Source organism: Hylobates moloch, unplaced genomic scaffold (genome assembly GCF_009828535.3).
Source record: "Hylobates moloch isolate HMO894 unplaced genomic scaffold, HMol_V3 SCAFFOLD_16, whole genome shotgun sequence".
Lineage (NCBI taxonomy): Eukaryota > Metazoa > Chordata > Mammalia > Primates > Hylobatidae > Hylobates > Hylobates moloch.
In genome coordinates, this window is record NW_026652291.1 from 68,271,698 (window position 1) to 68,291,060 (window position 19,363).

At 40.4% G+C, this 19,363-nt stretch overlaps 1 protein-coding gene across 8 annotated transcripts in view; it reads right to left on the reverse strand.

Moving 5' to 3' along the window:
• Positions 1-19,363, reverse strand: part of HEATR5A (HEAT repeat containing 5A) — a 131,025-nt gene that overhangs the window by 71,686 nt on the left and 39,976 nt on the right. For all 8 annotated transcript variants that reach the window (XM_058429558.1, XM_058429556.1, XM_058429557.1 and 5 more), the window contains 3 exons: positions 14,482-14,634; positions 11,478-11,577; positions 3,126-3,235 (listed from right to left, as the gene is read on the reverse strand). In XM_058429558.1, coding sequence (XP_058285541.1) covers positions 3,126-3,235; positions 11,478-11,577; positions 14,482-14,634 — 363 coding nt within the window. The remainder of the gene's footprint in view (positions 1-3,125; positions 3,236-11,477; positions 11,578-14,481; positions 14,635-19,363) is intronic.

A 19,363-nucleotide genomic window follows, 5' to 3' on the forward strand; every position in this document is an offset into this window, starting at 1 on the left:
TACAGGTAAGGAAACAGGAACAGGAAATTTATTACTTGCCAGAGATCATATGGTGATCACACAGCTGTCAGACTGAAACCCAGTTAATTAGGTTCCAGAATTTGAGCTTTTAACCACCGTGCTGAATCACTCATTCATCCAAATTGTGTTTAATATGCCACAGAGAAAAATTTTATTATATTTAATCTTCCTTTCAAGAAGGTATACACTATGGGATACCAATACATACATATAACTATAATAGGAAGGTAGGAACTATTATGTTTCATAAAAGATAAAAACAAAAGCACTATTAAATTTAGGGAAAGGAGAGATTACATACAGGAATTAGGAAGAGTGGACAGGGATCAGTGAAGTCATAATGACTGAGCAAATGACAGTTGCTCAAAGGAATGTCTAAGTTTAGTTACCAGTATATGACACTCAGCAAAATAATTCTGTTGGTAGTACAATACACAAGTTATGTTTGTTCCTATGGCTATATGTGAAAATAGTAGAAAATCTTTGCTTCTCAGTTAAAAGTGATTACTTTCCCAACTCCCTGGAAAATTAAGATAATTTTGAAATGCAAATAAGCTTTTGTATAAAAATGCATCACTAACTTCCTGATGAGTTATTTTCAATGTAGAGAATATTAAGATATTTGAAAATAAATCCATACCAAAACTAAGACAGGAAATAAAAACTAAGAACTCAATTTTTACTCCAATCCTTCAGAAAACTAAGTCACTCTAAGACTCTAAATCTACATCTGCTGGATAGTCATGAAGAAAAGTTATCTCAATTCTTAAATACATTCCACGTGGCAAAAGCAATTTCTTACTATGTCCTAGAAACTGACTCTTACACAACACATTGGAGGAACCGATAAAATCAGAACCTTATTTATTTATTTATTTAGAGATGGACTCTCACTCTGCCACCCAGGCTGCAGTGCAGTGGCGCGATCTCGGCTCAATGCAACCTTTGCCTCCTGGGTTCAAACGATTCTCCTGTCTCAGCCTCCTAAGTAGCTGGGACTACAGGCATGTGCCACCATGCCCAGCTAATTATTCTGTGTATTTTTAGTAGAGATGGGATTTCACCATGTTGGCCAGGCTGGTCTCGAATTCTTGACCTCAAATGATCCACTTGCCTTAGCCTCCCAATGTGCTGGGATTATAGGTGTGAGCCAATGTACCTGGCCTAGAGTTTGTTTCTTCCAGAAGTTCATAGTAAGTCCTGACTTTGTCTCCTAATGAACACTGTAGAACTGATTTGAAATAGATATACACATACATTCATTATTCCTTTAGGACTCCTGATTGCATTTCCAAACTCCAATTCTGAGAAAATCCAAGTTAAAAAAAAAAAAAAAAAGTAGAAGACTTCAAGACTTTTTCCTCTAATTCAAGTTTTTTTAAGGGTAAGACTTACATTATCAGGCCCAGTGGCTCATGACTGTAATCTCAACATTTTGAGAGGCCGAGGTGCGAGGATCACTTAAGCCCAGAAATTTGAGAACAACCTGGGCAGCATAGCAAGACCTCATCTCTACGAATGATTTAAAAAAAAAAAAAAAACTAGCTGGGAGTGGTGGTGCACACCTGCAGTCCCAGCTACTTGGGAGGCTGAGGTGGGAGGATGACTTGAGCCTGGGAGGTCGAGGCTGCGGTGAGCCATGATCACACAACTGCACTCCAGCCTGGTTGACAGAGTGAGGCCCCGTCTCAAAAAAAAAAAAAAAAAAAAAGACTTCCATTATTTATCAGAAGATACACTGTAGATTTTAAGTCGAGATTCTTGTATTCCTAAATGTTTATTGAAGAGTTGAGCAGCAGTCCTTTTGGCTGGGCACAGTGGCTCATGCCTGCAATCCCAGAACTTCAGGAGGCCAAGGAGGGTGAATCACCTGAGGTCAGGAGTTCACACCTGCAATCCCAGCACTTTGGGAGGCTGAGGAGGGTGGATCACATGAGGTAAAGAGTTCGAGACCAGCCTGGCCAACATGGTGAAACCCCATCTCTATTAAAAATACAAAAAAATTAGCCAGGCGTGGTAGCGCATGCCTGTAGTTCCAGCTACTCGGGAGGCTGAGGCAGAAGAATCGCTTGAACACAGGAGGCAGAGGTTTCAGTGAGCCAAGATCACGCCACTGCACTCCAGCCTGGGTGACAGAGCAAGACTCTGTCTCAAAAAAAAAAAAAAAAAAAAAAAAAAGTTTATTTTAGTCTGAAAATAAATTTCAAGATACTATTGTAAAAATCTGAAGGAAATTGCTTTTGTCACAACCTAACAGTTATTTGAGCTGTGGAACATAGAAATTCTCTCTCAGCTTTTTACTAGATATCTAGCAAGTAACTTTTAAATTGATAGATGGCAAAGAATAAGATAGACGTATCACTAAGCTATGATTGTTAAGTCTCTAAGTAGGTTACTTAGAAAAGGCAGCAGCACAGCATGGGGCAAACTTATGTTTTAATCTTGATTCCACTCTTTATCTGGTATGTGTTCTTGAGTTGGTTTTGTAACCTAAACCTTTACCTGTCAAATAAGAAAAATGTAACTAGCTCACTGTATCATCCTAGGATAAATGAGATATGATGGATACAATTTCTAACACAGTGCCTGGCCTTAAGAAGGAGGTTTTTTAAAAAAAAGTATTTTAGGCTGGGCTCAATAGCTCACACACTTTGGGAGGCCAAGGCGGGAGATTTGCTTGAGCCCAGGAATTCGAGACCAGCATGGGCAACATGGCGAAACCCTGTCTCTAACAAAAATACAAAAAACTAGCTGGGCGTGGTGGTGTGCCTTTAGTCCCAGCTACCCGGGAGGCTGAGGTTGGAGGGTCATTTGAGCCCAAGGCTGAAGTGAGCCATGAATGCATACCACTGCATACCAGCCTGGGTAAGAGAGTGAGACCCTGTCTCAAAAAAAATTAAAACAAAAACAAAACCCTAAATGTATTTTTTTACTATAAGATGGTGAACACATGGTTTAGGATTGAACTCCCTAAACCTCCTAGAAACAAGGCACTAAATAACTGCCATTATAATTCATTTAAATATTTAATGAGTGACAATAACTATTGTTCCAGGAACCATACTAGCCACAAACAATAAAATATTTTGGTCTAAGGCACATACCTTCATAGGTCTCAGGAGGTAATAAAATCAACAGTTCATAAAGTCTTTGTCTATAAACCACTGATGGTGTTTTCAAAGGACTTCCATACATTTTTAGTATTGAAGAAAGCCTTAAAATAAAAGAAAAAGTGTATCTTAAGTGGTTAAGTTATATAACAATATATAAAAATTGACAGCTTAACATCTTGACATACAAATTAGTTATGCATCTTATTAACAAACATTAGTGCTGCTTTATTTTTTGAGACATGGTCCAGCTCTGTAGCCCAGACTGGGATGCAGTGGCATGATCTTGGCTCACTGCAACCTCTGTCTTCTGGGCTCAAACCATTCTCCCCCCTCAGATTCCTGAGTAGCTGGGAACTACAGGGTTGCACCACCATGCCTGGCTAATTTTATTTTGTATTTTTGGTACAGACAGGTTTCGTTGTGTTGCCCAGGCTGGTTTCAAACTCCTGGGCTGAAGCAATCCTCCCGCCTCAGCCTCCCAAAGTGCTGGGATTACAGGCCCAAGCCACCACACCTGGCCATAAAATATGACCTTTCTTCACACTCTCTCCTTTCATTTTCATGTACTCTTCTTTATCTTCTGTCCACCTTTCCTGTTGGTGTTAACACATCACTTTAACAATGCTCATTCATTTAACAAACATTTGCTAAAGGACTACTACTGTTTTTTGTTTGTTTGTCTTCTTTTGAGATGGAGTCTCACTCTGTTACCCAGGCTGGAGTGGTAGTGGTATGATCTCGGCTCACTGCAACCTCCGCCTCCCGAGTTCAAGCAATTCTTCTGCCTCAGCCTCCCAAATAGCTGGGACTACAGGCGCGCACCACCATGCCTGGCTAATTTTTGTATTATTGGTAGAGATGGGGTTTTACCATATTGGCCAGGGTGGTCTTGAACTCCTGACCTCGTGATCCGCCCACCTCAGCCTCCCAAAGTGCTGGGATTACAGGTGTGAGCTGCTGCACCCGGCCAGGACTACTACTCTGAACAAGGTATGTTATCAACTAGAGTATGGTTTTCATCCTTAGCAATACAGAAGTTTAATGAAATTACTTTTATTATGTCACTAGAATAAATCTGCTAAACTGTTATGGCATGAGGTTTCCTGGTTCTCTAAGAAATTCTGGCAATGTTGAGTCATTTGTACTTTCTTTTTTGTTTTGTTATTTTGCTTTCTGAGATGGAGTCTTGCTCTGTTGCCCAGGCTGGAGTGCAGTGGAGTGATCTCAGCTCACTGCAACCTTCGTCTCCTGGGTTCAAGTGATTCTCCTGCCTCAGCCTCCTGACTAGCTGGGACTACAGGCAAGTGCCACCACGCCTGGCTAATTTTTTGTATTTTTTGTAGAGATGGGGTTTCACCATGTTAGCCAGGATGGTCTCGATCTCCTGACCTCGTGATCCACCCACCTTGGCCTCCCAAAGTGCTGGGATACAGGCATGAGCCACCGCACCCAGCCTGTACTTTTTTGTTGTTGTTGTTGTTGAGACAGGGTCTTGCTCTGTCGTCCAGGCTGGAGTGTAGTGGCGTGATCTCAGCTCACTGCAGCCTCAACCTCCTGGGCTCAAGTGATCCTCCCACCTTAGCCTCCCAAGCAGCTGGGACCACAGGTGTGGGCCACCATGTCTGGCTAATTTTTGTATTTTTTGTAGAGATGGGGTTTCACCATGTTGCCCAGGCTGGTCTGAAACTCCTGAGCTCAAGTAATCCACCCACCTCAGCCTCCTAAAGTGTGGGGATTATAGGCATGAGCCACCATGCCTGGCCAACTGTACTTTCTAGAAAACTAATGCTTGCTATTTCTAGTCTCTAGAAGAAAGGAGAGTTATCTATTGACTTATCACTGAATATTTTTAAATGTTGGTTCCATTTAGTATCTTTCAGTTTGGTAAATACTACTTAGCAAACATAATTGTAACACCTGGGTAAGGCCAGGCATGGTGGCTCATGCCTGTAATTTCAGCACTTTGGGAGGCTGAGGCCAGATGATCGCTTGAGCCCAGGAGTTTGAGGATATGGTGAGGTATGACTGCGCCACTGCACTCAATCCCAGGTGACAGACTGAAACAGTTTCTCAAAACAAAAACAAAAACCTCTGTTTCAGTAGAATTTTTTAGTTACCAAAGTTAAGAATAAATCCACTGCATTTTTATATTTCTCTAAGGCCCGATTAGACATAAATAGCTAACATACAAAAAGTCTTTCGATCATATTCACAAGATGTTAGGAAATTATATTTCTAAAAATCCTGCAACATTCACTTATTTTAACTATAATAAAATTTAGTTCAGAGAAGTATATGTGCATTTTTTTTAAAAAGATGAATAAAACAAAGTAAGAATTTAGAAAAGCATTTTTATTGGTTTCTGCTTTCATTAGGAGGGCAGATTATAGTCTCTGCAGGGCCTTCCTGCTACTTACTTAGGTAAGTATAAATTAAGTATAAATAAATCTTTTATCAGGATAAAAGATAATTTGCATTGTTAGACTTATAGAAAGAGACTTTTCTGAGGCCAACCAGCCCCTAAGCCAATAAAAGCAAGCAAACATACATTTAAAAAAATGAAACAAGACATAAGCTGAAACCAGAGTAGGAACACAAATATCAATACCAACACAAGGATCTGAGACTAGGCTTGCACCCATGGTAGGGGTGTAAAACCCATTCATTTTAAGAAACTTTCACCAAACCAAACTAGGAATAGGAGGTTACTCTCTTAATCTGATAGAGTATCTACTAAAAAAGCTGGAGCAAACATCATCCTATCAGTAAAATGAAAAGCATTCCCTTTATTTAACCCTTTCTATTTAGTTTTAAATGGCAGTTATCTAATATAGTTAGCACATAAGGAAGAGAGAAACAGTATTGTAAAAGGAAAATTCCAGATGAATCTACAAATAAATGTTTGATAGGACAAAATTCAGTAAGGTGGTCAGATATAAAATCAAATACATTTTTATACGGAAGCAATAAACAGACTATATACACTATATACCCATTTATTTAATAATCACAACAAAAATACAAAGTACCTGGGAGTAAATTTTTTAAAAAGACTTGTAAGACCTTTATTTAGAAAAGAATTTAAACTTTGTAAAATACCTCAATAATAGTAAAGAGGTATCATGTTCAGAGGTATTGTAAAACTATGAATTATCTTCAAATTTATCCACAGATTCAATGCAATCTCAAATAAAATTTATCTTATTTATTTATTTTTTGAGAGGAAGTCTCACTCTGTTACCCAGACTGGAGTGCAGTGGCATGATCTTGGCTCACTATGACCTCTGTCTTCTCATTTCAGGCTATTCTCCTGCCTCCGCCTCCTGAGTAGCTGGGATTACAGGCATGTGCCACTATGCCCAGCTAATTTTTTTTTTTTTTTTTTTTTTTTTTAGTACAGACGAGGTTTCACCATGTTGGCCAGGCTGGTCTTGAACTTCTGACCTCAAATGATCCGCCCACCTCAGCCTCCCAAAATGTTAGGATTATAGCATGAGCCACTGTGCCCAGCCCCAAATAAAATTTCAATAGAAGATCAAAAGTACATGAAGGGCCAAAATATGTCTAAAGAGGAGTAAGGTCAAAAGGCTTCATCTAACATACAAAATTTATTATAAAGATAACATGTTGGCATATAAATAAACACACCAATAGAGAGCACAAGCATAGATCATGCATAAATGAGAATATAATACATGACAGAAGTGAATGGCAATCATTGAAGGAAGTATGGATTTTTTTAGTAAAGTATGGGACAGTTTGTTATCCACATTTAAAAAGAAAACGAAATTGAATCCTGCTATGGTCTGAATGTGTCCTCCAAAATTCACGTATTAGAAACTTAATCCCCAATGCAGTACTGCTGGGAGGTAGGGCTTTTTGGTAGGTGTTCAGGTCATGAAGGCAAAGCCCTCACAAATGGATTAATGTCATTATAAAAGGGCTTCATGGAGGGAGTTTGGCCCTTTTTTTTGCCCTTCTATCCCTTTGCCAGATGAAAAAGGCACAAAGTTCCTCCCCTCTAGAGAATGTAGCAACAAGGTGCCATCTTGGAGGTAAATAGCAGGCTCTCATCAGACACCCAATCTGCTGGTGTCTTGATCTTAGACTCCTGCCTCCAGAACTGTTAGAAGTGTCCGTTTTGTAATAAATTATCCAGCCTCAGGTATTTTGTGATAACAGCATAGCAGCACAAATGGACTAAGACAGATCTGTATTTTGTGATAGCAGCATAGCAGCACAAATGGACTAAGACAGATCCCTAGCTCACTCCAAATAGAAAAATTGGTTCCAGATGACTTAAATATGAAAGATAAACCTTCAAACACCTCAGAGAGAAACATAAGAAAACATAACTTTGCAGTAAGGAAGATCTCTTTTTTTTTTTTTTGAACTGGGGTCTCGCTCTGTCATCCAGGCTGGAGAGCAGTGGCACAATCAAGAGACTATAGCCTTGAATTGAGGTGCTCAAGCAATCATTCCCACCTCAGCCTCCTGTGTAGCTAGGACTACTAGTGAGCATCACTACGTCTGACTCTATTTATTTATTTATTTATTTTGGTAGAGATGAGACCTCACTATGTTGCTCAGGCTGGTCTCAACCCCTGGCCTCAAGCAATCCTCTCACCTCAGCCTCCCAAAGCACTAGGATTACAGGCATGAGCCACTGCCCCCAGCCAGGAAGAATTTTTAAACAAAAAGAAAAAAAGTACTAACCAAAGAGTGAAAGATTAATACATTTGACATTTAAATAATAAATGTTTATTAATAAAAAACTAGAAGATATTTTAAATATTTTAATGAACAGCTAAAGAATAGTCTCAGAAATATGTAGGCCAGGCACGGTGACTCACAAGATAATCTAAGCACTTTGGGAGGCTGAGGCGGGAAGATCGCTTGAGCCTGGAAATTTGAGACCAGTCTAGGCAACAAAGTGAGGTCCTGTGTCTACAAAAAAGTAAAAAATTAGCTGGGTGTGGTGGTACACACCTGTAGTTCCAGTTACTTGGGAGGCTTACGTGGGAGGATCACTTAAGCCTGGGAGGATCACTTAAGCCTGGGAGCCTGGGGCTGCAGTGAACCATGTTGACATCACTGCACTCCAGCCTGGGTGACAGAGCAAGACCCTGTCTCACAAACAACAAAAAAGGCTGAGGGTGGTGGCTCATGCTTGTAATCCCAGTACTTTGGGAGGCTGAGGTGGGCAGATCACTTGAGGCCAGAAGTTCAAAACCAGCCTGGCCAACATGGCAAAATCCTGTCTCTACTAAAAACACAAAAATTAGCCAGGCGTGGTGGTGCATGCCTATAATCCCTTACTAGGGAGACCGAGGCAGGCAGGAGAATAATTTGAAACCAGGAGGTGGAGACTGCAGTGAGTGGGATCACACAAATGCACTCCAGCCTGGGCAACAGAGCAAAACTGTCTCAAAAAAAAAAAAAAAAAAAAAAAAAAAACCCCAAAAACGGCCTGACACAGTGGCTCATGCCTGTCATCCTAGCACTTTGGGAGGCCGAGGTGGGTTTATCACCTGAGGTCAGGAGTTTGAGACCAGCCTGGTCAACATGGTGAAATTCTATCTCTATTAAAAATACAAAAATTAGCTGGGTATGGTGGTGCGTGCCTGTAATCCCAGCTACTCAGGAAGCTGAGGCAGAAGAATCACTTAAACGGGGACTCGGGAGACGGAGGTTGCTGTGACCGGAGATCGTGCCACTGCACTCCAGCCTGGGTGACAGAGTAAGACTCTCTCAAAAAAAAAAAAAAAAAAAGAAAAAGGCCAGGCATGGTGGCTCATGCCTATAATCCTAGCACTTTGGGAGGCTGAGACAGGCGGATAACGAAGTCAGGAGATCGAGACCATCCTGGCTAACACGGTGAAACCTCGTCTCTATTAAAAATACAAAAAATTAGCTGGGCGTGGTGCTGGAGAGGATGTGGAGAAATAGGAACACTTTTACACTGTTGGTGGGACTGTAAACTACTTCAGCCATTGTGGAAGTCAGTGTGGCGACTCCTCAGGGATCTAGAACTAGAAATACCATTTGACCCAGCCATCCCATTACTGGGTATATACCCAAAGGACTACAAATCATGCTGCTATAAAGACACATGCACACGTATGTTTATTGCAGCACTATTCACAACAGCAAAGACTTGGAACCAACCCAAATGTCCAACAACGATAGACTGGATTAACAAAATGTGGCACATACACATCATGGAGTACTATGCAGCCATAAAAAATGATGAGTTCGTGTCCTTTGTAGGGACATGGATGAAACTGGAAATCATCATTCTCAGTAAACTATTGCAAGGTCAAAAAACCAAACACCGCATGTTCTCACTCATAGGTGGGAATTCAACAATGAGAACACATGGACACAGGAAGGGGAACATCACACTCTGGGGACTGTTGTGGGGTGGGAGGAGGGGGGAGGGATAGCATTAGGAGATATACCTAATGCTAAATGACGAGTTAATGGGTGCAGCACACCAACATGGCACATGGATACATATGTAACAAACCTGCACATTGTGCACATGTACCCTAAAACTTAAAGTACAATAATAAAAACAAACAAACAAAAACAACAACAACAAAAATTAGCCGGGCATGGTGGCGGGCGCCTGTAGTCCCAGCTACTCAGGAAGCTGAGGCAGGAGAATGGCGTGAACCTGGGAGGCGGAGGTTGCAGTGAGCCGAGATTGCATCACTGCACTCCAGCCTGGGTGACATAGCGAGACTCCATCTCAAAAAAAAAAAAAAGGGAAGAATTTCTTATAAATCAATAACAAAAAGACAAGCTAAAAGAAAAATAGGTTAAAGATATGAATGAATAGGCATTTCATAGGATGGGGAGGGGAAATACTGAGAAAAAACAAACATATAAAATTATACTTAAACCGTCAGGAAACCGATATATAATTAAAACCATTTTATACCTATTGGATGGGGTAGAATTGATATCTGAGTAAGTGTTGGTGACAAAGTGGGTCAAAGGATACTTACACTATTGGTAGAAATACAGAAGAACACTGAAAAATAATTTGGTTTATTTTCTGAAGTTGAACATAAAAATACATTTTAGCATAGCAATTTCACTACTAGGTACATACCCTAGAGACTTAAACAGCTTGAGTACGAATGGTCATATTATTACCATAAGCTTTAAAAGCAGAAAATTGGAAACAACCCAGAAGTCCATTGACAAGAGAATCAATATATTGTTGTATATTCACACAATTAAACATTATACAGCAATGAAAATGAATGAACTTAAAACATAGGTAAAACTTAGAAACATAATGTTGAATAACAAAAGCAAATCCCAGAAATAGGACAGTAATTTTTGCCTGATCAAAACCAAACAAACCTAAACAATGTACTATTTTAAGAGACAAAAATATGTGATACACTTTTTTAAAAGGCAAAGAAATGACAACTATAAAATTCAGATTAGTGGTTGCTTCTAAAGGAAGGCACAAAGAATGGTGCTGGAGAGGGGTACACAGACACCTTCAGTAGTATCATTAATGCTCTAGTCCAGTGGTAGCCAAATTATGACCCACTGCCTGTTTTTGTAAATAAAGTTATACTGGAACACAGCTACATTCATTCATTCATTCACCTATATTATCTGACTGCTTTCGAGCTACAATGGCAGAGTTGAGTAGCTGCAACATAGACTTCATAGTCTGTATATCCTAAAATATTTACTATCTGGTCCTTCAGAAGAAACATTCACAAACCTCTGCTCAGGCTGTGTTGGATTCACAAGTGCACATTTTATTATTATACCTTATAAGCCATATCTTAAATGTATTTTCTGTATATAAAAAGTGTAAATCATTAGATGCTTTTTTCAAAGAACTTTCACATGTTTTATTAATTTGGAAATTACAAATGCTCACATTATATATCGGCTTTCTTCTGTATGTTTTAATCATATATGTATAACTCAAACTTATGAAAAATGTAAACAAACAAAAAACTGAAACTGTTAGAAGCATCTGGTTCTCATGAACACAGAATACTCCAACAAACCAATAAAATGCATACCTGAAAAGGTTAAGAGGCTTAATAGTTAATTTCTTGTTAAATCTGCCTGTATGTAAGGTAGATTATTCCCCTAAAATTTTCCTTCCCTTTTAATATGTAATTTCTTTCAAGATCCTAGCCTAAAAGAAAAAAAAATCATATAACTGATTGCCTTCCTCTATAAAATCATTCACCAACTACAGAAATTTGCCTTATTAATGTACTTAAGGAATATTACATAATCAGAGGGCAACTAATTCCTCTTAGAAAATTTTATCAAATCTAAACAGTCGATCCTTACTGAGTTAGCAAATCCACAGCACAAGGAAGTGGTGGAAGAAGACGCTGAATTACTTCCTCAGTAAGGAGATCACCACAGTGGGAAACAAAGCTCTTGATAGCTGAAAAGGAAAACAGACTTTTACTTGGGCATACTGTAATCAACCATGAAAGGCACATTTGATTATGGTACAACATTAGCATTGTTATTAGAGTAATAAAGCAATTTGCTAAAATAAAAAAATTCTTGAAACTCTAGTATAAAAAGGTATATAGTGCCTTCTACTCCTAATCATACTTAAAAAAAAAAAAAAAAACAACTCTCTAGAAGTACTAAGATGGAGCAATAACCACCATATTCACAAAATGCTGCTGTCCTAGGGTTTTACTTTTACTCAGCCCTGAAGCTTAGAAGAAAAAAAAAAAAAAAACCAGCTTAGACTCTCAAGTTTGCCAGCTCTACAACTAGTTCCGTGGAATCACACTGACTTTCAAGTCAGCATGTTAGGTTTTTACAGATGTTATCTGAAAGAAATAGTGTGTGCTACCACTCCTGGATAATTTTTGTATTTTTAGAAGAGAAGGGGTTTCACCATGTTGGCCAGGCTTGGTCTCGAAGTCCTGGCCTCGAGTGATTGATCTGTCTGCCTGGGCCTCCCAAAGTGCTAGGATTATAGGAGTGAGACATGGCGTCTAAAATAAATAACTTTCTATAATGAATTACTTTGTATATAGAATAAGATGAGTATTTTAAAGTCAGACTAGGCCAGGCGCAGTGGCTCACACCCATAATCCCAGCACTTTGGGAGGCTGAAGAGGGCGGATCACCTGAAGTTGGGAGTTTGAGACCTGCCTGACCAACATGGAGAACCCCATCTCTACTAAAAATACAAAATTAGCTGAGCATGGTGGCACATGCCTGTAATCCCAGCTACTCAGGAGGCTGAGGCAGGAGAATCGCTTGAACCCGGGAGGCAGAGGTTGTGGTGAGCCAAGATCACGCCATTGCACTCTAGCCTGGGCAACGAGAGTGAAACTCCGTCTCAAAAACAAAAAAAACAAAGTCAGACTGATCAATTATTTTCTCTCTTTCTCTCTCTCTCTCCCTCTCTCTCTCTCTCTCCCTCCCTCCCTCCTTCCCTCCTGCCCCCACCTCCCCCACCCGTGGACCCTTTGAGACAGAATCTCACTGTTACCCAGGCTGGAATGCAGTGGTGCAATCACAACTCACCGAAGCCTCCACCTCCCAGGCTCAGGTAATCCTCCCACCCCAGACTACAGGCATGCACCACCACGTCTGGCTAATTTTTGTATTTTTTGTAGAGAGAGGATTTCACCATGTTGTCCAGGCTGGTCTTGAACTCCTGAGCTCAAGCAATCCACTCACCTCAGCATCCAAAAATGCTGGGATTGGCCACTGAGCCTGGCCAAGATCAATTTCAAAAGTGGTTTTTCTTTAAGAGTAAAAATGCCATGAATAAACAAAACCAAAATCAATGCTTCCATGTCTTTCCAGGGATCTTACCCTTCATGGTGAAACATTACTTTTTTTTTTTTTTTTTTCTGAGACAGAGTTTCACTCTTGTTGTCCAGGCTGGAGTGCAATGGTGCGTTCTCAGCTCACTACAACCTCTGCCTCTCGGGTTCAAACGATTCTCCTGTCTCAGCCTCCCAAGTAGGTGGGATTACAAGCGCCCACCACCACATCCAGCTAATTTTTTTGTATTTTTAGTAGAGAAGGGGTTTCACCATGTTGGCCAGGCTGGTCTCGAACTCCTGACCTCAGGTGATCCACCCACCTCAGCCTCCCAAAGTGCTGAGATTATAAGCGTGAGCCACGGCACCCAGCTGAAACATTACTTTTAACAGTCTATATATTGTAGAAGGTACAACTTTCATATACAGGTGACCCTTGAACAACACAAATGTGAACTTCATGGGTCTATTTATACATGGGTTTTTGCCAACAGATGCCACACCGAGTGTGCCTACCTCTCCTGCCTCCCCTTCCATCTGCTCCACCTCTTCTGCATCTGCCCCCACTGAGAGAAGTAGATCAAACCTACTCTGCCTTCTCAACATAAAGATGATGAGGATGAAGACCTTTATGATGATCCACTTCCGTGTAAAGAATAGTAAATATATTTTCTCTTCCTTATGATTTTCTTAATAACATTTTTTCTTTTCTCTAGCTTACTCTAAGAATACAGTATATAATATATACAACATACAAAATATGTGGGGCTGGGTGTGGTGACTCATGCCTGTAATCCCAACACTTTGGGAGGCTGAGGTGGGAGGACTGTTTGAGGTCAGGGGTTCGAGACCAGCCTGGGCAGCATAGTGAGACTCCATCTCTACAAAAAATTAAAAAATTAGCTGGGCATGGTGGCATGCATCTGTGGTCTCAGCTACTTGGGAGGTTGAGGTGAGAGGATCACTGGCCCAGCAGGCCAAGACTGCAGTGAGCTGTGTTCATACCACAACATTCTAGCCTGGGCAACAGTGAGACCCTATCTCAAAAAAAAAAAAAAAGTGGTAATTGACTGTTTATGTTATCAGTAAGGCTTCTGGTCAACAGTAGGATATTAGATACGTTTTTGGAGAGTTAAAAGCTAGACACAGATTTTTTACTTCGAGGGGCATTGGCATCCCTAACCTCCATGCTGTTCAAGGGTCAACTGTATAGGCTAAATGGAAACCATTCTTAATGGTAATTAAACCAAACCTTAGTATTTCTGAAAAGAGGAATGCTTACCTAAGACAAAACAATGTTGACAGTTTTAAGTGGACTGCACCTAATAAAACATGTATCTTAAGAACTCTCAAATCTGGTTTATTGTAACATACACCAGTTATCGTTACCAACTAATCAGTTGTAATTTTTTTGTTCAGTTACAAAAAAAAAAATCATTAGTGGCATATCCCCCTGCCTCATGTTAAATAAAACATACAAGTACATGTTAAAGACAAAGGGTGGGTAAAAAGCCAAAGGAAAGGGAGAGTAAAGACTAAATCCAACCTACCACAGAGTGCACCAGCTCGTCCTTCCAGGGTTACCTGCCATGTAAACGAATCTCCTCGGCTCTTTTCTGTTTCTAGATCTTTAGGAGATGCTGGAAAGACACACTTCCACAACAGCAGAACTCGAGCAAGGTGATGGCTAACAACTGCAGGACCTGTAATTTATTCAACTTGTCACTTGTAAGAGAACCCAAGGTTGTCACTCTTTAAAACTCTATTATTAAGCAGCAACTTCTCTCCTAAACACTTTAATTCATTATTGCAATATTTTGTCCCCTTTCTTATCTTCAGGTTCCAAATTATTACCCAATGAATTATTATCTGAAGGTGCTGGAGTACAGAGAGGAAAAACAAAGAACTAATGGTACAGGCTGGGCTCTAGTGTCAGCTCCTCCACTACTGCTATGTCCCCTTTGAGACTCAGTTTCATCTACATATTAAATGAAGCTAAAGCCCCCTGTAATGCTTGTCTTTAAGGGCTTGTCAGGTCCAAATGATAGAATGCACTTTAAAGTACTCTGAAAAGCTGTAATGGACCACATAAATGCAAAGTACGATTATTATAGTAACAAACAACATTGCATGCTTTTTGAGACAGGTTCTTTCTCTGTCCCCCAGGCTGGAGTTTAGTAGTGCAGTGGCATGGTCACAGCTCACTGCAATCTCAATCTCAACCTCCCTGAGCTTAAGTGATCCTTCCAGCTCAGCCTCCTGAGTAGCTGGGACTACAGGTGCGTGCCATCACGCCCAGCTAATTTTTGTATTTTTTTGTAGAGATGGGGTCTTGCCATGTTTCCCAGGCAGGTCTGAACTCCTGGGCTCAAGCAATCCACCCACTTCAGCCTCCCAAAGTGCTGGAATTACAGATGTGAGCCATCTGTATTCTTGATCTTCAGAATAATGCTAACTTCTGATAGCAACTTGTTCCAGGACAATAATCAGATACAAAATGTCTGAATAGAACACTTTGTGTTAAAAAAGATTTCAGAGCAACATTTATGAATTGAAGAAATCATGACACAAACCCAGTAATAATACCAAACAACATACAATGATAACATTATCAATTTTTTAAAAACCCAAACCCATAGCTTTTCTCCCCCGGTACTTTTCTTTAAATTTCTGGAGTTACCTTAAACTTCTCCAGTAAGCACTCTCTACTTCTTACTCCCACATTCTGCTGACTGTATGTCTTTCTTCTGTTCCAAACCCATAGCTCAGAACTGCATTCGGCTTTGGAGGGAGACTGCCTAGATTAATATCCTGGCTCCACCCACTTATTAGTTGTGTAAACCTGGATGAGTTATTTAACCTTTCTATGCCTCAATTTCTTCATCCATAAATGGGGAGAATAATAGTATTTTATTCAAAGGACAGTTTCTGAGGCATATATGAGTTTATACATAGAACAGTGCTTAAAGCTGGGCACGGTGGGTCATGCCTGTAATCCCAGCACTTTGAGGCGGAGGCTGAAGGATTGCTTGAGGCTAGGCATGGGACCAGCCAGGTCAACATACCAAAATCTCTCTACAAAAAAGTAAAAAGTTAGTTGGGTGTGGTAGCACATGTCTGTAGTCCCAGCCACTTGGGAGGCTGAGGCAGGAGGATCATTTGAGCCCAAGAGATCAAGGCTGCAGCAAGCTATGGTCTGACTGTGCCACTGTAACAGAACAAGATCCTTTCTTTAAATAAATAAATAACAATAATCATAATGTATCTAGCAAACACAACACACATACACGCACACTTTATGAGCCATCCACAGAGAGACAAGATATGGAGGAACCTGGAGACAAATCGAAGTTTTTTAATATGGCATCAGATAAACTGGGAAGTGTACCAAAAAAGGTTTAAGTGTGTAGTTTACATTCAAGGAACGAACGTGTTTTGTGTATACATTAGTTCACAGTGAAATAATGAAGAAAATTATAAATGGTAAAGGGAATGATAAAAACAGAGAAGACATGTTTAAAATGCAAAGCAAAAATTAACAAAGCACTAAGATTGCTGTCTAAAAATCATTCCCAGCTGGGCACTGTGGCCCATGCCTGTAATCCAAGCACTTTGGAAGGGTAAGGTAAGAGGATCACTTGAGCTCTGGAGTTCAAGATCAGCTGGCGCAACAGCAAGATCCCATCTCTACAAAAAAAATTTTAAAATTAGCCGAGTGTAGTGGTGCAAACCTATAGTCCTAGCTACTCAGGAGGCCAAGGCAGGAGGACTGCTTGAGCCTGGCATTCAAGGCTCCAGTGAGCTATGATGGTGCCAGTGTACTCCAGCCTGGGTAACATGGTGAGACCCTGTCTCTTACAAAAAAAAAAAAAAAATTCCATTTCCTACAAAAGGAATCAAGGCTCCTTGGAGAAACGGCTGATGGCAAGCCTAAGGCAGAAAATGTACAATGTAAAACCTGGGACATCTTGCATGCAAAAACACATTATCAAAGAATACTAGGTTCACGTTAAAAGGACAAATGAACCAACTTGAAGGGACTCCCAATGACCAAAGATGAGACAATTTGAGGATCGAAAGGAATAATGATCGCAAGTGATTAAAACATATAAATACATAAAATTCCATGAGCTCATAATGATACCTAAAAACAAAAACCTCACTGGTCTCCCCTGAAAGTTGCTATGATACTAACGTACTCTAAAAATTGATAATAGTCTGGGTGCAGTGGCTCACTCCCGTAGTCCCAGAACTTTGGGAGGTCAAGGCAGGCAAATTGCTTGAGTCCAGGAGTTTTAAGACCAACCTGGGCAACATGACAAAACCCCATCTTTACAAAAAATTAGCCATGCGTGGTGGTTCACACAGTCCCAGCTACTCAAGAGGCTGAGGCAGAAGGATCACCTGAGCCTGCGGAGGTCGAGGCTGCAGTGAATCATGATCATACCACTGCACTCCAGCCTGGGTGACAGAGTGAGACCCTGTCTCAAAAAATAAATAAATAAATGAATAAGAATAAAAATAGATAATAAAGGGAAAGAATAGTTAAGAAAAATGAATAAAACCCAAGAAAACACAGTAATTAAACAAAACCTTAATTAAAACTTTTAATCCCTTTTTGTATGCTGATTATGAATATGCAGTAGAATATGATGTACAGGAGAAAGGACCTCTTGTTGTCTTCCTCCAACACAATTACCTTGTTTTAAAAGCTCTTGTTTATCAAAATGCATTTATTAGGTAGTTTATTTCCTCCTTAATTCACCAGGAACTTCAATACGGCAGGCATGAACACCCAGCAATAAGAAAATAAAAGCTTGACTACATTATTCCCAGCACACTGTGAAATGATGATCTATGCTTTGGTCTAACAAACACTTTCTGTAAAGGGGCAGATAGTAAACATTTGAGGCTTTGAGAGCCACATACTTCCTGTTGCAATTACTCAACTCTGCCACTGTACACCTAAAGGTCATAGACAATCCACAAACAAGTGTGGTTGTATGCAAACAAAACTATGAATGCTGAAATGTGACTTTCACATGATTCTCATGTATTACAAAATATCTTTTTTCCCCAACCATTAATAAATATAAAAACTGTTCTTAGCTCACAGGCTGTATAATAAACATTGGTGGCAGGCCAAATTTGGCTCCTTGAGGCTAAACCTGATCTAGTCCGATAAATCTCTTTAATCATCTTAAGAACACTATTTAAAGTAGTTCTTCATTTATGATTGTTTATTCTAATTTCAGCTCCTTTAGGTCACATTACTTTATAGGTGTCAAAATGATTGGCCAAATCCAGTCAGTTGCTTTATTATTTTTTTTATTTTTATTTTTTGAGACGGAGTCTTGCTCTGTCACCCAGGCTGGAGTGCAGTGGCATGATCTCAGCTCACTGCAACATCTGCCTCCTGGGTTCAAGCGATTCTCCTGCCTCAGCCTCCCCTGTAGCTGGGACTACAGGCACATGCCACCACGTCTGGCTAATTTTTGTATGTTTTTTAGTAGAAGCAAGATTTCACCATGTTGTTGGCCAGGCTGGTCTTGAACTCCTGACCTCAGATGATCCGCCCGCCTAGGCCTCCCAAAGTGCTAGGATTACAGGCGTGAGCCACTGCACCCGACCTATTTGTTTTTTGTTTTATTTTGAGAAGGAGTCTTACTCTGTCACCCAAGCTGGAGTGCAGTGGTGCAATCTCACTTCACCGCAACCTCCACCGCCTGGGTTCAAGCAATTCTCCTGCCTCAGCTTCCCGAGTGGCTGGGACTACAGGCATGCGTCACCATGCCCGGCTAATTTTTGTATTTTAGTAGAGATGGGGTTTCACCTTGTTGGCCAGGCTGATCTTGAACTCCTGACCTCAAGTGATCCACCCGCCTCAGCCTCCCAAAGCGCTGGGATTACAAGCATGAGCTACCATGCCCAGCCTCAGCCAGTTGTTTTATATCTGAGCTATAACTTGTATGACAACAGAGACTTAAAATATAGGTGTGATAGAGTAATAAAATTAAGTTTCATTAGCACCATAAGATTGGGCAAAAAATAAAGTTTTCAGTGGCCTATGCTTACAAATCCCAACACTTTGGGAGGCCAAGGCGGAAGGACTGCTTGAGCCCACAGGTTTGAGACCAGCCTGAGCAACATAGTGAGACCCCATCTCTACAAAAAAATTTTTTTAAATTAGCCAGGCATGATGTTGCATGCCTGTGGTCCCAGCTACTTGGGAGGCTTAGGTAGGAGGATCACTTGGGCCAAGGAGGTCAAGGCTGCAATAAGCCATGATCATGCCACTGCACTCCAGCTCGTGTGACAGAGTGAGACCCTGTCTTAAAAATTTAGAGGATATAAATAGTCATGACTGTAAAACAATTACTGTTTTTTAATTAATATAATTTAAGTAAAATTCATTCCCTTCAATGTAGCAAC